General features: G+C 36.1%; 2 protein-coding genes across 2 annotated transcripts in view; both read right to left on the reverse strand.

The window, feature by feature from the left end:
* The window catches only part of LOC136025900 (F-actin-monooxygenase mical1-like), a 93356-nt gene extending 85623 nt beyond the window's left edge, over positions 1–7733 (reverse strand). Inside the window, exon 1 of the mRNA XM_065701959.1 lies at positions 7525–7733. The gene's annotated coding sequence lies outside the window, so the exon portion shown is untranslated. The remainder of the gene's footprint in view (positions 1–7524) is intronic.
* Positions 7734–12105: 4372 nt separating this feature from the next.
* Positions 12106–16625, reverse strand: part of LOC136025901 (peroxisomal N(1)-acetyl-spermine/spermidine oxidase-like) — a 59608-nt gene continuing 55088 nt past the window's right edge. Inside the window, exon 9 of the mRNA XM_065701961.1 lies at positions 12106–12291. Within this exon, the coding sequence (XP_065558033.1) occupies positions 12276–12291 (16 nt within the window). The 3' untranslated portion in view covers positions 12106–12275. The remainder of the gene's footprint in view (positions 12292–16625) is intronic.

Raw genomic sequence — 16625 nt, forward strand, 5'->3', positions numbered from 1 at the left:
ACTTAGGTTATAGGAAGAAAGACAGCCATGTTTGGTCTAGATTTCTCCCTTGGATTTTTTTTTCTAATTTAGGTGATGATGGGGAAATAAAATTGAAGGGTGGTGCAGGAAGACTTGAAATTTTGAGTTGAGGGGATGGGAAGGGGCTTACCAGTTTTGTCTCTAATCCTCCAAATTGGTGTTTGCACAATAAGCTGCAATGGGACTTAAAATCTATGTAGTAGATCACTGAGGTCAATCAAATGACACTATATACTGCCAAGTTATCACAAGAGTTTATGTGCAATATATTGGGATACTAAGTCAAAACCTTCAGGGAGTGCTCATGAGGGGGAGGGGTGTGATTTGACATTGAGCTATGACTTGGACAAAGATAAAAAGGTAAAGAATGCTGTATTGGACTTTACAGTCCCTACCATTGGTACTGATCTCTGTTTCATGGTCTTTCAGCCAGGAAGTGTGATGGGGCTGGGGGAGTGGAAGGGGTGGTGGGACCAATAATTATGATAGGGGGGAGTAAAATACACCTAGTTCTCATCAAAATATAATATTTGCAATATCATGTGAACTGCTGAGGATTGAATAAATCAATCCAAAACAGATAGTAAAATAAACCATCACATTAGACTCAAGTGACTCAAAGAAAACACAAGATGCCACATGTAAAATAAATAGAAGTTACCATAAACATGGATTGGGCTTCTGTTTTCCCCTAAACCTTTTAAAGGCCATATTATCAAAGAGAGTACTATTGTGGTTCAGCAGCTGTTCTAAAAGAAAATTAATAATAATAAGAAAAAAAAAAACAATTTAATTTCCCAGTTGACACTCTTTCAAATATAATGGTTGTTACCCTGATACAACCCATCTCCCAAATCATACCAGACAATAGTCCTGGGCTATACACAAAAGTGAGAAAACAGTACTAATATAAAATTCTTACTTGATAATGTGCAAAACTTTCTACTAGTCAGTTTTTCATCTTTCTTTTACTTTATAAAGGGTTTTTACATCATTTCTGGTAATACAATTACCAGGTGATAAAAATTTGGTGAGGCAATAAAAATGTGAGCTTAGGTGATAAAAACTGAACTTAGAGTGATAAAAATCACCCTAAGCCTAGGCTACTCTACTTTCAACATCTTCCATGCTCCCATATTCTTTACTAATAATACTACCAAGGTAAGTGAAGCTACCCACCTGATCAAACTTTTCGTTACCCAACATCACCTTTTCACCTTTACTTATTCCTAGCCTTAGTGACTTAGTCTTCCTAACATTAATTTTCAAACCTATTCTAGCACCCTGAACTCGCAAAACCTCTAAAAATTCATTCATTTTGCTTAAAGACCACTTCATCATAATTAGCAGGCACCCCCTTTATAATAAAATGAAATTTATCATTGATGCAGAATGTGTGGGAAACTCCCTGGAGGTAAAGATACCTTTGTTGATGCTGCTGCCCTAAGAAAAAGCCTACAAGTTGGGGTCAAGGTAGGTAATGAATTTTTCCAGGTCTCTAGAGTCTTGAGCCCACCCTGTTGCTAATATAATTGTCTATCTCCCAACCACATTACAGCCAAATGTGGTAAGCCAATAAACAGCTTCTGTGCCTGGCCCTTATGTTATTATCCCATGATTTCTCCTGTTTAGCTGATCCAAATGCAGTAACTGTGATGGTAGTCATGTTTTGTATAACCTAAAATGTCGTATTTTGTGTGATGTCCTAAGTAAATGTGTCACTTGGAAATGAATGTTAAACTGTCTGCCTCTATATGCTCATTTAATATCAATGGCACAAAAGACAAAGATGGCGCAATAAATCAAAAAATGAATGACTATGACACTTTAGTCCTCCAAAAACATTTACTTCCAACCATATTTGTTAACTCTTTATGAATAAGCAGCGAGCAAAGTGCTTACCACCAATGCCTGCAAATCTAAAGGCCAAACCTCTGGTGGCCTGGCATGTATTGTCAAATGATGAGCTATAGTTTCATTTTATTCCTCTAATAAAATTATGGCAGTACAAATTGGTTGCCTTGTAATTATATATGTACATCTCCCCTGTAAACAGAAATGTCTAGCTTCATTTATTAAGTTTTCTGGTGCCTGCTCATCCCTTAAACCTCTGTTATGCAATACTAAAAAACATGGATATCAATGACTAGTGATAGGTGATCTTCCTCTGTTTGTGCCAACTTAGTTTTAGACTCAATGCCCATTAGTTGCCACAAAGAACCTGATTCTCTTAACCACAATTATGTTCATAATAGTGATAGTGTGACCAGTATTGGCCACTGCCTTTGCTCAGCCAACATTCCATGTTCTGTTGTTCATGTTGATGAAGACAAACATGACTTTGACCACTCTCCCTCTCTCTTAATGTAACATTAGCTACTAATCCATCTTTGTATTGATATTAAAAATAATGGTGTATGAAATGTGAGTGGAGCAAAGCTAATGGACCTTTATATTTTTGAAGCCTAACTGCTCTATTGTCTTGTATCAAGATCCCTTTTGACCTTCTGTTCACAAGTGTTTCTTTACCGCAAGCAAGAGTCCAACTGAATGTTTATTACCTTGGTTTGGTCAAACTTAATTACCTTTACCTTGGTTGGGTCAAACTTAAAACTCAAAGCTTGATTTGGGAACAACATCTGTTAAGAAGCATACTAAACTCTGGCTTTACATCTGGATTGTGTGTGGGCATCCTTTGCAAGGTAAGGCGTTTCATATAAAAATTAGGACTAAAGTAGAGTTTAAATGGTATCTTTGTTTGTTTTGTTATAATGGAGCTAAGTTCCCTAAAAGTTTATTACAATGGAGGCAAGTCATTAATTCATCAGAAGTTGATTCATTAGGGACCAGCAGTGCTATCCTGGATTTGTCTTGGCTTAGGCATTATAAAAATATTTTTAGTAAGATTGAGCAGTGTTCATTATCATTTTCAGGGCTCAGTTTCTAAATTTTTGGCTGATAAAGTTTGCCAATGTCAGGTTATTCCTGTATCAACTAAAAGTAAAACTTAGGTCTAAATAGAGTAATCTTGATTTGATTAGCACTCATCATCTACATTGCGATTGGCTGGCACTAATCACTCAACTCAAGTTACTTTTTCAGTTTTGTTTATGTTTGTGAATGGTACCTGATTTTTTCCTTTGCAGCATGGCAACCTCTACTCTCAAACATCAAAAGGACCCTATTAATTATAGTTCATAAAGGCCCATCATTATTGCATGCAACATTAGTAGGATTTTTGAACATGTCTTTCTACCATATATTATTGAGTGGACTACTAAAGACTCAAGCCAATTTGGGTTTAAACCATGTATTGGGTGTCAACATGCACATAGGGTTTTAGCATCACAATTTAATTATGCCTAGTCTAAGAGTTATGAATAATATATTTGCACTTTATATTTGTCTAAGGCTTTTGATAGTATTTGCCATGCACAAGTATGGCACTCCATGTCAGCGTTTGAAGTGAATCCTTCTGCCATAGATGCCCTTAAATTTGGTATAGTAACTTGTTTCTTCCTTTGAAATTGTATACAGTTACCATAATATACCAGCACAATCTGGAGTATGACAGTGTGGAGTGCTTTTACTTTATCCATTTCATCCTTACATTCATAATGTGCTATCAGGAATCATGTCTTAATATTTTCAGCTTATCTGATCAGTCTTGTAATTGTGTATGCAAATGTTAATTTCAAGCTGGATCACATTTCATTTAGCATAATCTCAGCAACATATTTCTAAATGTTTTGGAATGTTGGCCAATCTTTGAATGTTGGTAAATGCAAATATCTAGTTTTCAATCTCAAATGTTGTATCCCTGCCCCCCTCCCCCTTGTATCCCTGGCCATGGAGCCTTTTGAGGGGGATAAAGTGTATTGTAATTCAATTTTGAATTGTATTTTTTACCTTAAATTGCAGCTTGGAGTGATATAAGGATTATCCATCCTTGTGATGCTCCATGAGAAAAAAGAATTCGTTTGGTGTAGATTGTGGCTGTTATTATACTCTTGTGGAGGACTCTGTAGCTTCCCAATTGTAAAGGAACTCCTGGCAGAGCCATTCCCTATCAAGGTGGGACTTGAACATGTCAGTTGAAGCAGCAGAAACTGTTTCTTCAGAGAGCTGGTTCCACATATTGATGATTCTTTGGCTGAAGAAGTGGCTTCTATGTCTACTCGTGGAATTCTGCATGGAGAGCTTCAAAGAATGTCCTCTAGTACCAGAATGCAAAGGATGTGCAAAGAGACCGGAAAGGGTATTTAATTTATTGTCTTGTATTTAATAATAAACCTCTCTCTCTCTCTATACTTTGTCTGAAGAAATTGGAATCTTAAGAAATTTGTATTGTTGCAAGTTTATGGTAGTTAGGGATACATATGTGTTCTACAGCATCTAAACTCCCATTCTTGCAACTTCAGGTTCTGAGAGATGTTAGAAAAAAGCTGGGCATTGGATATGCAAAAAAGCTCACCAAACAGTGGAAAACATTCATGTCAGATTTTAGCTAAAACGTATTCCAAATATTGTGACCATTTCATCTTGTTTTAACTGGTGTGCATTTGTTAATGAATAAGAAAGATTTGCAACAGATCCATATTGCTTAGTTTAGATAGGCCTACTGCAAATTTTTACTGTAAGATCTATTGCAATACATTATTATTGAGAAGTATGGTTCTATGAACATTATTCAAACATTTGGATTGCTTAATGCTAAATTGAATAGACATGACTTAGAGTTCTTAGGAACAAACTATAATATTATACATGTTTTTTTTTGTCTGAGATAAAGGTTTGAATTGTCTATATGTCTCTATATTTGTTAAAAGTATTTCTATTCTATAATCATATACAGTAATGTATGTTATGGCACTATTGTGAAGTAAGAATTGTTTTCATAACATGGGTCTTTCTCAGTATTGCCTCTACTGAAAATTCATCCTAGCCAATAAGAGCCACCGATCACTACTACCCAAACCAGCCCCTCCCAATAGCCAAACTCGGTTACAAAATAAACTTATACCCCCTTAAGTACAAACCAATCAATACGCCAACTCATTTGTGCCTTTCTTCACATCAGTTTTTAATGCTGAGTTGTAGTGTGTGATTTTTGTTTAAATGTATGATCTTTGTGAAAAAACTGAATTTAGCTATGCTATGATAGTTTTTAAATATACCGATCTCTCTCTCTCTCTCTCTACTCTAGGAGGAGGGGGTTAATATTTTATTGCTCATATGATTGACTTGCAAATAAAGTGAACATGAGTGAGTTCAATGAGTTTTTTAAGCTTTTTATAAATATAATAATTGCTTCTACTGCAAATGTTGTTTGTTTTAAAGGTTAGGTTGTTGGTTTAAGTTTGAAACCATTATTTTAGCCTTTTTAAAACCCAAAAATTAGGAATCTTTTGGTCATTTTCAAGAGCTCAAAAAGGGCTTATATTTGAACTTTTGATTGAAGTGATAGAGCTGAAAAAAGGCATCAAGTGGTATGTCCATTTTATTTGTAAGTCAATAAAATGAAAAACAAAAAATGGTAAAATTCTAGTTAATTGACTTCTTGCTGTCTTGGAAAGGGTTTAGGTTAGGAAAATGAAACTTTCAGGGATGGGTCTACAGTACCCACCTCCACTCCTTCTCCTTCTAGAGGGCCCTGAAATTTGCCTACCTGACAGGTCTATACCTATTGAAATTTTGACAAAAAAAATTTTTACCTTAATTTTTAGTAACTAGTTTCTTTTTCTCTGCCTTTAGTTCTGAAAATGCAATTCCTGTTATTTGACTGAAATTTTGAGCCATATTAATGATTTTTTTCAAAATTTAGGAAATGTATTTGCATATCTTTAAAACCTTATAAAATGGAATTGAGCAAAGTTATGAAGCTGAAAACAATTTTGTTGTATTTCAATTAAGCAGAAGATCTATTTTGCAAGGTTTCACTTTTCAAACACACATATTTTCAAGGGTCATCAAAGGTCAGGACCCTCTAGAGGGAGTAGTGGAGGTAGTTGCTTCAAATCACCTTCCCAGGACATACTTTGGTCAATGTTGGTATTACCTGAACAATTGTTTTGGGTCATGAAACCATTGTTAATAGATGCATTTTGACTTTTTGAACATCTTTTCTCTCTTGGAAAACTATTCCAAACTCACCATTATGGAGTTATTATGTATTTGCACATTACAGGGGGGGGGGAGCATAGCATATATTGAATACAGGAATGGTTAGTTTATGTATTTAATATATGCTATGCTTTACCCCAGCCCCCCTAATGTGCAAATATATAGCCCAAATTTGTTTCTAAACTATTACAGATTAGCAATTTCAAATATCCAATCAACAAAATGGAAATGATTGAAATTCTATATGTATAAATAGAAGAATATTTGGGCTGGAATAACTCCATAATGGTGAGTTTGTGGTAGTTTTGCAAGAGAGAAAAGATGTTCAAAAAGTCAAAATGCATCTATTAACTATAGTTTCATGACCCAAAACAATTATTCAGGTAATACCAACATTGACCCATAGGCTACTTTAGTCTGTAGATTCATCCCTGAAAGTTTCATTTTCCTAACCTAAACCCTTTCTGAGGTAGCAAGAAGTCAATTAACTAGACTTTTAGCCAAAAAATTTAACAGGGGGAGGGGACAATTGTACCCCTTCCCTGAGTTTTTCTCAAACTAAATTCCATTTTTATGTTTAAAATCCTATAGTGTATCTTGCCCCCCTAGATTATAAGGCCTAAAACTCCAGCTGGCTGTCTTTCTAGCTCAGGTCAGGGAAAAATTCTAGTTAATTGACTTCTTGCTATCTCAGAAAGGGTTTAGGTTAGGAAAATGAAACTTTCAGGGATGGGTCTACATGCTAAAGCATGTCCCAGGAAGGGATTTTAAAGTACCCACCTCTACTCCTTCTCCCTCTAGTGGGCCCTGAAACTTGCATACATGACAGGTCTATACCTATTGAAATTTTGACAAAACAATATTTTACCTTAATTTTCAGTTACTAGTTGCTTTTTCTCTGCCTTTAGTTCTGAAAATGCAATTCCTGTAATTCAAGTAGAATTCTGAGGCATATCAATGTTGTTTTTTTTTTCAAAATTTAGGGAATGTATTTGCATATATATAAAGCCTTATAAAATGGAATTGAGCAAATTTATGAAGCTGAAAACAGTTTTGTTACACTTCAATTAAGCAGAAGATCTATTTTGCAAGGTTTCACTTTTATAACACACATATTTTTAAAGGTCAGGGCCCTCTAGAGGGAGAAGGAGTGGAGATATTTGCTTCAAAATACCTTCCTGGGACATACTTTAGTCTGAAGATTCATCCCTGAGAGTTTCATTTCCTAACCTAAACCCTTTCTGAGATAGTAAGAAGTCAATTAACTTGAATTTTACCATTAGACCTAGTCCAGGTTCTCAACAGATTAAGCTACAACAATTTAATTCATTCATAGGCTAATGACCTTTTCTGACTGGATAAAATCTTATTAGTTCTTACCTGGATGTTAGTTGAGGTAGTTCGTTGTTGATTCAAACGTAATTGGAGCGTAAATGAGCTTGATTTTTAATTAACTTCTTCTTCTTCTTATTCAGCAGACGGGCTTTTCAGTTGATACTATTTAGCCCTTTTCCTTTTGGCTCACTCTGTGAGATCGACAGAGCTATGGAGCTGGTTTGTCTTGTATGATTTGTATCTGCTCAGATTTCTTGAAGTATATCTTTTGATACCAGCAGTTGAATTATAAGAGAGTATATATTAATCTCTGTGCTCTGCGGGAGAGTATGGTCAGCAAGACTCTTGGCTGTTAGTGGAATTTTGTGGTGTTTGAAGCATTCTACCATTTTACGGATTTTAAGATTCAATTAACTTGAATCTTCCACTCTTTTTTGTCTTCTTCTTCTAAGGCTAAGTATTCAAGATACATTTTTCATGATTCGTTTTTTCGCCTGAATTGCAATCCTATCCAATCAGTGGCCTCTCTTTTTGATGAGGGTGTTGGTTTCTATTATTTTCGTGGCCTGTTTATATGAGAAAATACTCCCAAAGAAGTGAAATCGGTAAATTTTTTCATTAATAGGAAAACATCTGAGTTTATATTTGATTTTCGGTGGACTGTGCAATGATGATGACAATATGCAGATTCGATTGAACAGTTTGTAATTGCCATTTGGACTAACAGGACGATGTGATGGAACTAGACCCGACGCAGACTCCACTCTTTTTTCGGCGGCAAATAGCTGATTTTTCAAGACATATGGTGGCACGCCACCAAGAAATTGCAGCGCGCCGCCAATTGACACCAACTTTTCTTATTAGGAAGGAGTTTCAAATACAAAAAAGACGAGTCAATCAAAGCACTTTAAAACTCCAAGGGCATGTACTATAAAACGACACAAGTAAATTTGAGGCAAATGCGACACACGCTACAACACTAAAAAAAAATCTGAAGGATCAAGAGTCTTTTTTCAGACTTTTTCACTTGCTATTCAATAAATAGTAGCGTTTGCTTCGCTCCTTATTTCTGTCTTCATAATACATGTCGTTTTGCTCAATGAAACCGAGTGACCACGGTATCATACTATTCATCCAAGTGGTTTTCACAATGGTAAAACAAATTTCGTCTTTCCTGTGCAGCAGAACACTCAATAAAACAATTTACAGTGGGGTTAACTCGTGTATGGGTTCAGGTTTTCGAGGATTTTCCAAGACTTTCTTATCCCTTATATTATTTAACTTTTTATTTCATTTCTTTTTGTATGTTTAATATTATAAGACTAGTAATCTTCAAAGAGGAGTTAGGCTACTGCACCAGCCTTTTCCCTAGGCACATAATTTCTAAAGCCTATAGCGTCATTTACGTTTTATCGAAAACTGTATGTATTTTGTACAGCACGCTTTGATCATACTTAGGGCAAAAGTGCTTTGTTTTTTTCTTTTCACCAAGCCACTATGCTTGGAAGAAGATATCGTAGATACTTTGGAAGGGACTAATTCGACTGGAAGGTGGAATTTTTAGTGTCCTTTTAAGGTGGCAACATTGTTTGGAGGGCAACCTACCTCCTTGGCCCCTTTCTCCCCAAAGACATCTGCTGAAAATTTTGAGATAGCCATTTCGCTCAGCATAGTTGAAAGGTTCAATAGCTATGCTATTGGGAATGATGTCCCCCTCCACACGCACACCCCTCGGGCAACGAGCTTTAAGTTCTGCAATTTTTCCAATCCATAAACAGTATTTGTTATCTGGAAAGGGGAATATTTGAAATTCTGAGTAAAAAAGGACAAGGACATTCAAGGGAAGCTTTCAAGGAATACTGAGGGGAGTGTTAAACTATGTCAAAACCCACTGTGTATACACGTAGTCATTTCATGCCATAATGAGGGAGCGTTCAACTGACTTAAGGACATTCTGTGCATGATACTACAAGTCCTTCGACTACTACTGCTACTTCCACTAAGACTCAGGATATTAAGGTAAATATTTCAAGGAATATAGGGTGGGAAGTCCCAATAAAGTAGCATGTTGATTTACATCAGCCTTTACTTCTCGCGTCCTCATGCCAGGTTTCGGACAGGTCGGTTCGTTTCAAATTATAGGCTCTGTTCTATTTTTATAGGATTTCCCGGGCCCAAATATAGGCCAAATATAGGATTCGGAAGTCCTCGGGATCAGATCTGTTGTAGATGGCGTAGGATGCCTGGTCACATAAATTACCAAGTTTCATCCCAATCCCTCCAGTCTAAGCGTTTTCCATGATTTTAGGCCCCCCCAATGTCACCAGATACGGTTTGGATTTAAAATAAGAGCTTTGAGACACGATATCCTTCTAAATATCAAATTTCAATTAGATCCGATCACCCGTTCGTAAGTTAAAAATACCACATTTTTTTCTAATTTTTCAGAATCAACCCACCCCCCAAACTACCCCAAAGAGAGCGGATCCGTTCTGGTTATGTCAATCATGTATCTAGGACTTATGCTGATTTTTCCCACCAAGTTTCAGCCCAATCCCTCCAATCTAAGCGTTTTCCATGATTTTAGGTCACCTCAAACTCCCCCAATGTCACCAGATCCGGTCGGGATTTAAAATAAGAGCTTTGAGACAGGATATCCTTCTAAATATCAAATTTCATTGAGATCCGATCACCCGTTCGTAAGTTAAAAATACCTCATTTTTTCTAATTTCTCAGAATCAACCCCCTCCCAACTACCCCAAAGAGAGCGGATCCATTCTGGTTATGTCAATCATGTATCTAGGACTTGTGCTTATTTTTCCCACCAAGTTTCAGCCCAATCCCTCCACTCTAAGTGTTTTCCAAGATTTTAGGTTTCCCCCTACAAAATCCCCCAATGTCACCAGATCCGGTCGGGATTTAAAATAACAGCTCTGAGACACGATATTCTTCCAAACATCAAATTTAATTAAGATCTGATCAACCGTTCGTAAGTTAAAATACTTCATTTTTCTATTTTTTCTGAATTAACGGGCCACCACTCCCCCCCTCAGATGGTCAAATCGGGAAAACGACTATTTCTAATTTAATCTAGTCCAGTTCCTGATACGCCTGCCAAATTTCATCGTCCTAGCTTACCTGGAAGTGCCTAAAGTAGCAAAACCAGGACCGACAGACAGACAGACCGACAGAATTTGCGATTGCTATATGTCACTTGGTTAATACCAAGTGCCATAAAAACACTATGCTACAATGAGATTAACCGAACAGATGGACCAAAGGATGATGAGGCAATAAACGATAAAAAGCTGATTCCGACAATCTTCCATGCAGGAGGGCCAACTTTGCACTTATATCAGGAACATCAAACTTACGAATTATCTTACCATTGCTATACCAAGGGGGGAGATAAAGTAAAAATTTACAATATCTGAAATAAAAAGTCCGAATCTGATTAACATCATTTTTCTTTAGAAGGTTAGACCAGATAGATAAAGGACAGATTGATCACAGAATGTAGTATATAGCCTACCCAGTGCACGTCTATTATACTTCCCTCGATTAGCAACTATCTTAGAATAGTCCATTTGAATAACTGGGCCGTATTCACATCAGCCAGCCAGCGTTCAGCCAGGAAACACATAAGTCGCAAGAACTCCAGTCTCATTAAGCAGAGACTGCTAGCCTATATACTGATCTTTGCTCATTTTGGACAGGCCCAACATGACAAAAAACAAAACATAGACTACTAAGTCAACACAACAGCATAGCCCAGGCAGAAGCAGCTTACTAAGCCCAACACAAAGCATTAGTCAAGTTCAAAAAGCTCAACAGTTGTAATTAATTATCAATCTACACCAAAAGACAGAAAATTGCAGATCATGAGCAATGTTCTTAGCGCTCTTCAGCCGAAAATATAGGAATAATAGGATTTTAGCCAAATATAGGCATTTTATAGGAGTGCATTAAAATATAGGAATTTATTGGAATTTATAGGCGAGTCCGAACACTGTCATGCATATCAATATATGACGCCATTCACATGAAAAATGTATTTCCAAAATTTAGGCTCTAAATGAATTTCCCCAAAACTAATAACTTATCTGGATTGCTTTTTTCAGGGCAGAAAATCTTAGTGTGCAAAAAAAAAACCATTCCCGAAAAAAAAAACATAAAGGGGATAAAAGAGAGTAGATACATGTATCTATTATGAAAAAAGATAATATATATATATATATATATATATATATATATATATATATATATATATATATATATATATATATATATATATATATATATATATATATATATATGTATATATATATATATATATATATATATATATATATATATATATATATATATATATATATATATATATATATATATATATATATATATAGAAATGGTTCAAAAATCGTAACGTTTTGCCATGAGTTTTGAGGCTCAAGGTTTTTACGGTGCCCAATGCATATTGCCTCAACTCAACTTAGTTCACTTTACTCACATTTGAAATGATTTTTTCTCGAGACTACGATTTTCAAAATAGAGCCTTTTGCCTTGACAGAGTCAAATAGCTCACTGGAATCCAATGAAAAAAAAAAAAAATAATAAAGCACAAAAAACCAGTTGTCAACCTCAAATCTATTGCTTTTGAAATAATGTCTTAAGAAACAAAAGAAGACAACACATATAAAACCACTACACATTTTACTACTCCAAGTCGAGCTTCTGAAACTTATTTGTAACTGGTTCTTCGGCTTCGTAATATATTAGAAAAGGAATGGGTGCAATCACAAATTGGATGTTCTGGAAGAAAAGATTGATCTTACGAAAAAAAAAAAAAAAAATCGGTTAGGAGACTCACATTCTCCAAATTAGCTACTAGGAGTGTTTCCATTAAACCGCTCTGTCGTGCAATGTCATTTAGACTAATAATCAAAAAATAACTTCGAATTTATTTGGTAAAGTTGCAAATCAACCTGAATTGACTAAAAAGAAATTTTAGGGCTTTGGCTAACAAGTCATTTCGCTAAAATATTGATATTTGCAACCAGCAGAAGACTGCAGGACCGATGTTCACAGTTTGGCAAGAATAGACGAGTAAATCCTTCTTAATGCACATCGGTAGTAATGTAATCGCATGTTATTGGGAGAGCAAGAATCAGGATTGATCTTTTTATTTAAGCGAAACTACTCCTTAACTTCGCTAAAAAAAAGCAGCATTTACCTTCCATTGATACTTAGACTTGACATTTAATTGCTATTAGGACGTGCCCTAACACGAAACCCCATTGCACTTCCTGGCTGAAGGGCCAAGAAACGGAGATCAGCACCGCCGGTACGGACTGTAAAGTCTAATGCCGTATCCTTTACCTTTTTTTTTTTACCTACCACGAAGACCCACGTTAGTCATTTTAAGCACCTTTAACATTTGATATTTGATGACTTATAAAAAGAGAGTCGGGGGAAGCTGTCATCCTCCGAGTCCCCTGCTATTTAAGACCTTTATGTTCAGGTGTTGCAACGGAAGCGGTCACTCCCTAAACCCATGCTTCTACATCCGAAAAAGGCAATTTTTTCTGGGCATGTCGTTAGTTTAAAAATAATACTGTAAGAGGTGTTTGAACGTGATTTAGAGCTAAATTTGATGTAGGGTTAGGAGAGAGTAAAGTTAAAAGTAAAGTAAAGTAAATAAAAGTAAGTAAGTAAGTAAAGTAAAGTTATGGATTTTCTGGGTCAGTAGCACCAGTTGGAGGGGGTATTTATCCCCCTCATCTCTCCTAAATTTTTTGGCTCTCCCTAAAACACATTTGGATTGGTAATTTTAATTAAAAATAGAATCTATAAGAAAAATGAACCACTTTTCGAACTCCATGGGAACTTGGTTATGCACAGGATTGGCACTGAGGTTTTAACAATATCTCAAGGTTTCTTGGCGAAAAATTGGAAGATTTGGAACAACCCCTAAACATTAAATAATAATAATGTATAACTAGGACTGATCCTACTTCAGGGCAAAAGCCAAAGCCTCGGTTCAGGGCCATATCCAGGAGTTTTTCAGGGGGTGGGGTGAGGGGTAAAAAAAACCTAAAAAAAAATTGCTTTATTCAGTTTTGTTATGTTTTCACGAGTCAGAAAAACATTTCGGGGGGGGGGGGGAGAGGGTCAAATGATTCATCCCCGTTTATATGACTTTGTTCTAAGAAGCATGACAAAGGCTATGGGATAGAACGGAATGAAATAGGAAAGTAAAACTCTCCTATACTAGATTATGCTGATAATTTGGGTGTCCTAGATGAAAATACTAGTAAAATAAATTATTTTTTTGGAGGATTTAAGATTTCAGGGCAAAGAATAGCGTTGAAAATTTATATTAAGAATACTAAGTCGTTTAGACTGGGAATAAGGAAATGTGAATAAGTGATTTTAAGCAACGACAAGACAGATGAAGTTTATAGCCTCACCTATATACGTTGTATTGTTATTATAGATGGTGGACTCAGTGAAGACATTAAAAGCAGAATAGGCAAGGTCCAGTTTTTAACAGTTGAAAAATGTTTGGAAGAACAGGAAGCTAAGTGTACAAACGAAGATTATAATATTATAAGCATCAGTGATGACGGTTGTCAAATACGGTTCTGAAACATGGGCACTCGAAAAAAAGTGGAAGATTTGTTAGATATTTTCCAGGGAATTACCTATGGATTCTTTTGGGTATCCGTCTGACTGACAGTATTTCAAACAGTAATCTGAACAAAAAATGTGGCTCTATCTACCTTCTAGGGCAACAATGAGAAGAGTTGAGATGGCTAAGACACGTTCTGCAGATAAAGGATGACATATTGCCAACGATTGTATTTTACGACCAACTATATACAGCCAAACGAAAAACAGGTTGTCCCCAAATAAGGTGGGAAGAGATCACAAGAAATGACTTAATAGAAATTGCAACTTTTTGAGAGGGTGTAAAGAGGGAGGTTTCAATAGCATTGGGATGTAGGAAGATTGTGCGTTGCTAAGTCAGTCTAGACGGCTGGCTGCTTTAGTAATTTGTTAATAGTAGCAGTAAAACAGATTTTTGGAGTCCCTGTAAATACTAATTAAATAAAAAAAAGACAAGTTTTTTTAAATGAAAATAAGGAGCGACATTAAAGCTTAAAACGAACAGAAATTACTCCGTATATGAAAGGGGCTTTTCCTCCTCAATACCCCGCTCTTTACGCCAAGGTTAGACTCTTTCTCTTAACTCTACTTTTTAAAACAGTAAAAAACTTTAGCGTAAAGAGCGGGGCGTTGAGGAGGAAAAACCCCTTTCATATACGGAGTAATTTCTGTTCGTTTTAAGTTTTAATGTCGCTCCTTACTTTCATTTAATAAAACTTGTTTTTTTATTTAATTTCTGGACGTTTTTAAATTAATACATGTTTTGATCTTGGCTCTCCGCACATAAATAATTAAAACGAAATTTGCATATTAATTTTTTTGGCTAAATGGTTTTCTCATAGTTTTAATCGGAAGATTTAGAGAAAAAAAAGAGCGAGGGAGGAAGCCTAGTTGCCCTTCAATTTTTTTATTTCTTAAAAAGGCAACTAGAACTTTTAATTTTTTATGAACGTTTTCATTAGTTCAAAATATACATAACTTACGAATTAACTTACGTAACGAACTTCTATATCCGTATTTTTTTATTGCGTATTTGAGGGGGTTTACACCTCGTCGATACCTCACTCTTTACAATAAAGCTTAAATTTTGTCCCAATTCCTTAAGAATGACCCCTGGATCACAAAGGCCGTAGAATAAATAGTAAAAATTACTAAAAATACTTTAGAGTAAAGAGCGAGGTATTACGAGGAGGTAAACCCCTCATATGCGCAATAGCTTCTGCTCGTTTTAAGTTTTAATGCTGCTCCTCACTTTCAGTAGAAAAAAAACTTTTCATATTTGTTTTTTCATTGTTTTTTTTTAAACAATCCTAGAAAATCCTGCACCCCCTTCATTGAAAGTCTCTTCCCCGATGAAAAGTTCCTACCACCTAATCCCCCCCTCAAGTCTCCCGCCCAAACCAAAAATACCCCCCTGAAAACGTCTGTACACTCCCCAGTAACCATTACAACCATTACTATATGTAAACACAGGTCAAAGTTTGTAACTTGCAGCCCCTCCCACGGGGACTGCGGGGGAGTAAGTCGTCCCCAAAGAAATAGTTATTAGGTTTTTCGACATTGGTGAATAAAATGGATATCTCAGAATTTTGATTCGGTGACTTTAGGGAAAAAATGAGCGTGGGAGGGGGCTTAGGTGCCCTTCAATTTTTTTGGCCACTTAAAAAGGGCACTATAACTTTTAATTTCCATTAAAATGAGCCCTCTCGCGACATTCTGGGACCACTGGGTCGATACGATCACCCCTGGAAAAAAAAATAATAATAAAAAAAAATAAACACGCATCCGTAATTTGTCTTCTGGCAAAAAAAGCAAAATTACACATTTTTGTAGATAGGAACTTCTACAATAGGGTTCTCTGATACGCTAAATCTGATGGTGTTATTTTCGTTAAGATTGTATGACTTTTAGGGTTTTTTTCCCCCTATTTACTAAAATGAGGCAAATTTTCTCAGACTCGTAACTTTTGGTGGGTAAGACTAATCTTGATGAAACTTATATATTTAAAATCAGTATTAAAATGCGATTTTTTTATGTAACTATTGGTATCAAAATTCCATTTTTTAGAGTTCCGGTTAAAAAAAGAAAAAAAGGTAAAGAATACGGCATTAGACTTTACAGTCCGTACCGGCGGTGCTGATCTCCGTTTCTTGGTCCTTCAGCCAGGAAGCGCAATGGGGGGTTGGGGGCCAGCCATCCTGTGCTTTCACACACCCTTCCTGTTCCGGTTACTATTGAGCCGGGTCGCTCCTTACTACAGTTCGTTACCACGAACTGTTTGAGAAAGCATGGATGTTGCAAAAGCCTGAAGACCTGTAGCCCTTAGTTCAGAGACGTACCAAGGGGGCCTCAAGCTCCCCTGAACCCCAAGTTGACTCAAATGTCATGGTACTTATGATTTGAAATATCAATGTTTTGCTTTGATGGACCCCCCTCCCAGGAGCGAAAAATTTGGTATCCATGTTAATTTTGCGATT

Source organism: Artemia franciscana, chromosome 4, assembly GCF_032884065.1.
Source record: "Artemia franciscana chromosome 4, ASM3288406v1, whole genome shotgun sequence".
NCBI classification, from domain to species: Eukaryota; Metazoa; Arthropoda; class Branchiopoda; order Anostraca; family Artemiidae; genus Artemia; species Artemia franciscana.